We start from the raw sequence: 9,773 nt of genomic DNA on the forward strand, positions 1-9,773 counted from the left end.
AAACGTTATATATAAAAAGTTCTTTTTATCTTGTAATTTTTTTTCTTATTTTGTACCCAACCGTATATACAAAATAACATGTTAACTTTTACAGTCGGAAATAGTGAAATGAAATAAGTAAGAAAATTATATCAATTACTATTCAGAACTTATTTAGGTAGTTGGCAGATGAGTTTTAATGTTTTTTTTATAAGTATTATTAACATATATTTTGTACATATTTTCGTTATAAATAAGTGAGATGTAATTGTAGAAAATGCCACGAAAGATGTGCTGTCCCGCGTGAGTGTTCCTGAGGGAAATCCGACGATGAGCGAAAAACTACGGAAAGGTCGGATTTTGGCGGGAAACGGGTGCGCAACAATGGCGTCAGGACGACAAAATAGCGGAAACAATATAGGAAAATGGCTTCTTACTGGTTTTTACATCATGGCGGTGTGTTTTACTGAGGGTGCCGCTCAACGTGAAGGTATGTATGCAATATGGAATTATTATCTAGTTTAATCTCATTGTCAGATATACAATTAATGTCTATATCGATGTCTTAGTGAAAAGATATTGTATCTCCAGGTTTATGTTAAAATTGAGTTAACATACATAAAACGTTCACCGGTATCTCGTTGTATCTTTCAAATAGGTATATTATAATATGTCCATTTCTCATGCATTTAAAATCATTAAATTCAATTTTCTCAAAACATACAAAAGTGAACATACGATATCTTTGCACTAAAACACCGAATGATTATTCGCGATTATATTGACGATCATAACTATTATTTTTGTCATATAGTGCTACTAAGCCAACTTTGTCTGAATCTGGAGGATATACACTGAATGCAAACAATCACAAAATCTGTATTTTGTTCATTTAGAGCCTCCAACCTTTACGAGGGCCAGCCGTTATATTATGTCGCAGCGGCTATTAATTGGGCTAACCACCAGACATTTTAAACATAGTGATTCCTTGTTATCCCCCCTGCGACCTCATATTTATATTATCTCATCTTAGTACTTTCGCAGCTATAACCCTGCTTTTAATGTTTTGCTAAAAAAATCATCTGATAATTGGGGAGGCTCTTTGGGTTTTCATGCGAAGGCAGCTGTATTTATTGGGGCAAGTCTGAGTGCTACCACCTGACGTAGGTATATCTACTATTTATACGTTGAAATTATGATAGTATTTAAATTCAGGTAATTGGCGTAGTCGTGGAAAATATGCTTTGCCATAAGGTTTTTGGTCGGAATATTGCCTCCATATCATCATCATCATCAGCCTGAATCTATCCGCTGCTGGATGAAGACCTCTCAAAGCTGACTCCACTTCTCTCGGTCCTGTTTGTTGCGTTGCCACGTACTTCCGAAGAACTTTATCATTTCATCGATCCAGCGGCCTCTAGGTCTACCTTGCGGACGTTTTGTACCTCTTGGATACCACTGGATGACTAAATTGTCGTTTCTTCGAACTATATATCCAGCCCATTTCAATTTGTGGTTTTTAGCAAACTCTATTACATCGCCTCCATATAATTTAATGAAAATTACTTACCTACCTTTTACATAATATGCCGATAAGAAAATCTTTACTGATTTTATTTATACTAATTTAAAATTACTCCCCATCGATTTATTCAAATTAATTGCCTTTCGTTTCTTTTTGCCATTTGTGATAAAATTGTAGATACATTTTCTTATCCTGAGGCATCAGTTCGCCGACGCCTTCAACATTCAGTCATTTACGAAAGTTGCATAGCCAAGCGAATACCCTTCTACTTTTACTAATTATCTCTGCAATATAACTTACTTGAGTACATCATATTTCTCATTGCATTAACTATGACCGAAGACCCATGGTTTATTGGCTCATCTTAAAACATCGTATTTAATGACACGTCAGCCCAGAGAATCACCATTCGCTTTCTTTAGTTATTTTTAATGACTTGGATAGTCTATAATAATATTAAAATACAATTATTATGATAAATAGTGACTTTTTACACTAAAATGACAGCGGCCTTATCAAAATAATATGTCAGTTTACATGTTATTGTCTCGATAAAAATTAACACGTTCATTTCAACGCATGTTATATTAGAATTAGAATAATCTTATTAATAGGTAAAACATAAGTTAATGCACTTGGGATTTCATCTCTCAATAATATTATGATATTTACTTCTAGGAGCAGTATTATTATGATAATCACGAAGAGTAAATGATTTAAAAAATAGTTTCGAGTTTGAAAAGCCCAAAACAATTATTAATTTAATTGTTTAACGCGATCTATTTAAATACTTTCTGAATAAACTAATATTATATTCAGCGCTCGAAATGGAATATTTTACGAACCGGAGCGTTCAATAATTTTACGAAAATATTAACATAGTTATCTAATTGATGTATATTTTATAAAAATAAGTGTGTTTGATTTTTACATTATATGGGAAATCTAGCTGAGACGGTGAAATTAATATATCCACGAGACGGAGCGATAATTTTGGGGATTTTACGAACCGGAACGGCGCTCCGTTCTATTTAGAGCCCGGATTATATTTAAAAATATATATATATTTGGTTGCCTATTAATAAAGCTATTTTAGTTTATTTCGGGTCGTTCCACTGCTAGGTGAGGGTCTCCTCTGGATAATTCCAATCTTCTCAATCCTTAGTAATCGCTGACATGACTAAATTAATCAATTATTCACCAACCAAAGTTTTAAAACAAACCCGTTGCAGTTTGATGCATATTGAATACCGATGTATAACTTGACTATACTTATCCAGGGCTTGCCAATTAACGAAATGAATATCCTATTACAATTTCAGCAGTATAGTGGCAGTAACGTCCTGTGGGGGTAGACAGGGCATGTGTTGCATAGGGGTGGCATATCATAAAGGGCGGCGAATGAAGGAATACATACAAATATTACAACTTGTGAGAGCAGAGCAGAACGTTTTTCCATGAAACATACGGATACGGAAATATATTTCTTTACAAGGTATTGACATCTTATATAGACCTACAAACTTATCTGGAGAACGGCCAAAAATGGAACTACGAACTACCATAGGACGCCATATTGAAAAACGTCATTTGAATGTCAGATTTTGCCAGTTACGAGTCGTGATTGGGTAGTTTTCGACAGTGGCTCCCCCATCTCATACTCCTTATAAGTTTGTAGGTCTGTATGATGTATTGTAATACATATTTTAATGGCGGTTTAACGCATATGTAACAATTTTTCAAGGGTGCCTCCATATCTGTTAGAGCCACATACCATTATGTACTTAAAACTATCACTTTTTGAGAGTAGGTTTCGCAAAACTACTATAATATAATTTAAAGATTTTTGGTGTATTTTTGTAAGATAACAGAAAATAAATAATGGAATGTGTAAGTAGATAGGTAGGTACCTAACAAATTTGCAGACACTTTGAAACTAAAAATAAAAGGGGGTGGCATTTTACGTCTGCTCAAGGGTGGCATTTTGCCTAGGAACGTTACCGTATAGTGGCATCATTCTGTCACATTCCATGTCCATTCGTTTCTTATGCAATATAATTTTTATTTTTTTCTTTTTACATTTCTGAGATTATTAATATTAATTTCTTCTGTCATTAAAATAATGCTGTCAGTGAAAAGAAAAAAATCTTCATGTCAACGAGTTACTTCTATTAAGCAATACGCAATATGACAGTTACAGTATGTATACGAACAGTAGGTACATTTTGATAGATGGCGAGGTCACCAGCTAAATGTTTTGACCTGATGGATTCGAAATGGGTCACATGAGATGTCTTCTAATTATTCGAATTCGTTCCATTTTTGAATAATGATGTATCAATAGCGTTTTGATTTTGTTGATCGATTTGCGCCATCTGTGGCCTGGATTGCGGACATTGGTGTTTATTACTATTTAATTGGCGGTCGAATTTTTATTTCATGGACAGTTCAATTATTGCATAATACCACACATGCAAATGTCATTAAGTAACGATATAACAATATTTAAAAAAGCTTTAAGCGACATTGGAAACTAGTCTTCAAATTAATACCTATCGTATATTGTATTCACACGCATAACAAAATAAAAATGTAAATTACCACTTACCCAGTAGGTAGTGATACCTACATTTTGGGCGTTCTACGAAAACAAGCCATAGCCAGCATTTTACGACTAAATAAGGTGCAACATCTCTAAATTAAGTTTATTTTATTTTGTGTTTAGTTTTAAGAATTGTAACCTACCGAAAATTTTAAGAATATTTATGTCATATCGTTATAATATACTTAAGTACTTATCCATATATTTATATATTATAGATAATTGATTTCGAGTAATCCTGGAGTCCCGGGACTATGTGCTATGTTTAAAAACCAAGTTTTCAATATTTTTTGCAATTAAGTCAGGGCTCGAAATGGACCGGAGCGCAGCAGGTTATCGCTCCGTATCGTGGAAAAAATGACCGTCTTAGCTAGATGATATAAAATAATAAATCTAATTATTAACCTATTTTTATAAAATAATGTAAATATGTTGATATTTTCGAATAATTATCGTGTACTCCGGTTCGTAAAATTGTCCATTTCAAGCAATGAATGAAGTCAAAAATTAACAAAATAAGGTTAACAATAAATAAAATGAATTAAAATTGTTATTAGAAATTTATTAAAAAGTTGAAAACCGATTTTGATCCTAAAAAGATATTAATATTACAGTAATTCCAACAATTTATGATTATCGGTAACGGGGGTTAAGGTGGAATTTGTAGTCTAGAGTGGTGTTCAGATTTTTTAGATTTATTATTTTTTAAACGCATTTATATAACCATTAGTACAATTTATGTTGACATTATTATAGTGAAATATTTACGATAAAAAAATATATTTATAATCTCAGTGATCCCAAATTTGACAAGAATTGGGAATTATATTATTCAAAAAATGGGCAAGATTAATACATTTGAAGATAATTCTAAAGATACTGATTATAAGCTATGTCTTTGACCATTCAAATGTGATAAAACATCCGACGAATAATGATTGTTTTATAATAATTATTGACCTAAGAATAAGGTAGTTTAAAATCTTAACACCACTGCATATGGATGTACTGAAATATGACTATATTCTAAAACATTAGAACGAGAGGTTTAAAAGAATACTATTTTATGTAATAAAAATACTTTATGCAGTCATAAAATGTTTAAAATAAATATAAAGGATAATAAGGCTTCAAAATTATATAAATAGATTATCTACAACGTTTAAGGAATGTCCTGGTAAATGCTTTGAAAATACCATAAAAACTCCATTTTGACCTTCGTTGGGCATGTGGACCCTTAAGTCTTGACACGCGCCTCCTCAAATATCACCAAATTCTTGTGATTCAACGCACCGTCTGAAGCCAGCTTTAAAATCTGTATGATGGTCGCTATTTGCATATTATCATGTATTCAGTCAATCAAGATTCGAGAAATTATTGCCACTTGTGAAGCAGTCTTCCGACTGGCAACAAATTTATGTTAGCGTCACTGGTTCGCCACTTGGCATAATAATTATTATTCGAGAAATTCTTGTACCTACTGAAGCACATTGACCAGAGCACTTTTACAGCGAGAAATATAGTCCGGCATTAATTATTGGTATTGGCAAGACAGAACAATACAGCGCCAATTGACTTTACGGCTCGTAAATTATAATGTGCTGGGTGTCTCACATCTCGAAGGTTGCCGACCTCTGCATCTATCAAAGAAAATGATTCGGGTCATTTGTGCGTTTCTAAGAAATTACAGATATCGTAAACAAGTGCAACGAATGGGTCAAATAGATCGACAAAACCAAAATGATTAATTTGTAAACGATTTCTTTACAATTATAAGTAGTATTATCAATATGTTTTACTCCACGATGGAGTAGTACCGGAGCTCTGGATTCGCATCCCACGTCTGACAAAAATCAAATGTAGATTTTTCAATGTATGTGTAGATTCACAAAAAAATCCAAAGGGTTTTCCGATTGGCCAACAACAATTCCATCGGGGATCCTCGTAATCCAGTGCAAATGTGCTGGTCTTTCATCCGGGGCTCTGGGTTTAATTCTCGGTGAGGTCATAATAATATTTTTGAGATTTTACTAAGTTTGGTTGTTTGTGATCGTTTCACTTCTATTACCAATAATTACACTATCATTTCACTATGCTGGGCTTAATGATCTGTTGTAGCATTAAAAAGAATATATTATATATTATTGTTATGTGACATTTTTGACTAAATAAATGTTTTCACGGTGCTCTTTTAAGCGGTGTCCACATTGGCAACAAGTTGCTTGCAACCTCATTAAATTTCGATTAAAATAATTTATGGTCAATTATGATAATTATCGCGAAAATTAATGAGGTTGCCAGCAACTTGTTGCCAATGTGGACACGGGGTTAAAAAACAAATTTGCAAGACGTAGTTTCAAAAATATTGGAATCAATTCGCCTTAAAATATAGTACTTAAAATGTTGCGCCATATTATTTTTAGTCTCAATTGTGTGTATCGTACTTGACTACCTCTACTACATAATGTCCCTATTTATAGATACACGCAAAGAAAATAAGCTGATGTACTTCACGGCATGGCCCCCACAAGGGAGGGGCTGACAGAGCTCTAGCCTGGGGGCCAGGGCTTAAGAGGGGTCCGGCGTGGCAGATCGATCGGCCAAGTGAGATAAACACACATCACAAAATGGCACTGATAGTAAAAGAGTGTCGGCCGTTTCACTTCAAGCATACTAACATTCAATAATGTGTGGTTGTGCGATGATATTTTTGATTATTGTCGATATTCGACAAGTCCATAATTGTGCGTAACAACATAACAGTGGGTGTATAAGAAATACAAAAAATCGCTAATTAATTTTACCTCGAACACCATTTGGAATATGCTACTGTAGATCTTCACGCTGCCCTTAACCTTAGCAATAGGTAAGGGGGGGCGCCAAAGATCATAGCCTGGGGGCTCGCTTCGGGATGTGGCGGCCATGCTTCATTGAGTTTACTCTAAAAAATATATATTATCTGCATGCATTCCTTAATTTTTCTACCCCATACAACCCGTAACCTACTAGACACATGTGATGTTACTGCAGCTGCTAGCTATATTCATTTTTTAGATCTTGAACCCATGAGAACTTTATATATATACGTATACGTCATGTTGAACGAGTATTGATTTTAATATAAACTGCATTGTTATAATAAATGTTATAACGTTGATTTGTGGGTTTGACGTATCGACTACCAACAACTACAGAGAAAGAATTGAATATTTTTATCCTTCTTACTACTAAGTGTACGCCATCTGTGAATTATTATACGTACAAGGTCTCTAACCCTGTTCTAATCTGTTATAATCATTTATATGTTACATTCTCTCAATATTGAATGGACACGTATATCTTATTACAGGGACAATCGTTGATCTTCTGGAGCTGACATCAATAGCCGATCTCCCTGTAGGAGTGACGTTGGCGACGCCGATGTGTGGAAATACAACATCTTCCGGAGATGACGTCATCAAGGCTTATCATTTGGCAGAAACTGCGCAACTTACCGCGCAGTCGACCGTCGCTTTTCCAGGGGGATTTCCGGTTGACTTTTCTTTGCTGCTCGTAGTCAAAACAACCAAAGGTGAACAACATAATTCTACAATTCATAAATTATTAATTGATTCTTACACTGTGTAACGACATACATTATGATGAGCAATAGTATGTTCACCTGCACTCAGTGATGCCAACCGTACTATAATTATAGTACAATACTATAATTTTGATTTCGCGAAAAATGTAAAATACTATAATTTTACGCCAAATATACCATAATACTATAATTTTAAAGAATTCAAGACAAAAAATGTTCCTGTACTATATATTTTTCATAAATACTATAATTTTTACGCCTTTGTACTATAATCAGCATATAAAAATATGGCAACACTGCCTGCACTGCCCTTCCGAGGAAGAAGGCAGTAACTGACTCCCACACACTTTCGAGATAAATGATATAATATTATGTAATGTGTTTTTTTTTTAATTTTAGTACTGTGAATTAATAAAAAAACGGTGATATATTTTTATTAGTAGGATGTCAAAATACAAACAAAGTAATAATAAACAAGCAGTAACTGCAATAAATAGGTGCAATGACTGCCTTTTCGCTAATAAATGAGTATTATTTAAGCAGTTGTCCATTTTTTCACTAAGGATTTTAACGGTATTTTTGTGACAATACTGATTTTAAAGTAAACAGAATATTATAGCTTTCAAAATTACCTAAAGGATGGCATTCATAACTCAATTTCACAAATTTTGCGAGTTACTGTTTTTTTTCCTTGGACAGGCAGTGCAGTGCTTAATTGCAGCATTTTTACTTATCTATAGGAAAGGGGCAAACAACCCTGTTAACGATCTATTCGGATTCTGGAGATGAGCAGTTCTTCGTCTCTGTTGGAACAGACGTATCCATATTTTATGAAGACATAGATGGAAACCCAACCGACGGAAGCATGATCTCATTCGGTGTCAACATTGACGATGACCAGTAAGTCTTATTATTATTATTATTATACAAATCACAATTAATCGCCTTTTTAAAAATTAAATAATATTTTAATAGATACAATGAATGGATCGGATTACAATTTTGTTTAAATTAAGATTCGACTTTTCTAACATACATACTAAGATCAATATAACCTTTTCAGGTGGCATCGCATTGGCATCAGCGTTAAGGGTGACTCTATGACATTGGTGTTGGATTGCGGGCGCCAAGTTATCACAAAGGCTTTGCAGAGGCTTCCATCTTCCATGCTCAACGTCAAGGGCCTTGTTATCATCGGCCAACAACTTTCTGAAGAAGATTTTTTCACGGTTGAGTAGAATAATTTAATGCATATCAAAATATTATTTTAACCTAACATAACGTTACGTAATTAATAATAATAATAAATAATAAATTTTGAAACGGCTGCCTCCTGCACTGTGAGATAAACTAGTGCAAAATTTATTTACGAAATGCAATATTTATTAACTATTTTTACCGTCAGCAATACCTATTAATTTACACATAAATAATTTTGAAACCGATACTTATCTGTGGTCACAAACTGGCAGTATTTAGAGGTCGAGTTACACGAATATAATGGAATTTAGCTAGTAGCTTGTGATTTCTCGACAACTTTCTATAAACCAATCTGGATTATTGATTTCTGGAGATCTCGAGAATTTTCTAGAAATATCTCAATTTCTTTCTTAAACTCAAGGCTAAAATTTTTTGCCAACGAATTTAATTAATGAATTCCTCTCTGTTTTAAAGCATAGAACCTTTTCTAGGTGTTATTGCCTAAAATGCTATTTCATATCAAAGTCAGCAGCTATTTTTTCGCGTTTAAAATTTCCTTTGATACTTTTGTAGTTAACTATTTAGCATATTCTCGAAAATTTTCGAGAAATTTCTTAAATTTAATTCTCTATATTCGAGAATCATCTGTTCTCATTATTTTTTGAGAATTCTCGAGACGAGAAATTAGAGGACCTCTGAATGTACCGAATACTCGAAAATTGCCGCGATTGTTTGTAAAGAATATATTATTTTTACAGGGAGATATACAACTGGCTCGCATTGCCAACACTCCAGACGTAGCATACGACATGTGTAAATCGATTATACCGAATTGCGGCGCAACGCCTGCAGAATCAAATTTTATAGCATTAACCCCTACAGAC

The 9,773-nt window shown here is 33.7% G+C and overlaps 1 protein-coding gene across 1 annotated transcript; it reads left to right on the forward strand.

Annotated features, from left to right (window-relative positions):
• The first annotated feature begins 264 nt into the window (after positions 1 to 264).
• Positions 265 to 8,927, forward strand: LOC147071721 (collagen alpha-1(XI) chain-like). The gene is made up of 4 exons (XM_085946386.1): positions 265 to 469; positions 7,456 to 7,677; positions 8,430 to 8,589; positions 8,753 to 8,927. The coding sequence occupies exons 1-4, from the start codon at positions 310 to 312 to the stop codon at positions 8,925 to 8,927; spliced, it is 717 nt and encodes a 238-aa protein (XP_085802512.1). The 5' UTR covers positions 265 to 309.
• The last annotated feature ends 846 nt before the right edge of the window (positions 8,928 to 9,773 follow it).

This window comes from Rhyacophila brunnea, unplaced genomic scaffold (assembly GCF_057557595.1).
Source record: "Rhyacophila brunnea isolate RB1 unplaced genomic scaffold, BYU_Rbru_1.0 scaffold_2, whole genome shotgun sequence".
Lineage (NCBI taxonomy): Eukaryota > Metazoa > Arthropoda > Insecta > Trichoptera > Rhyacophilidae > Rhyacophila > Rhyacophila brunnea.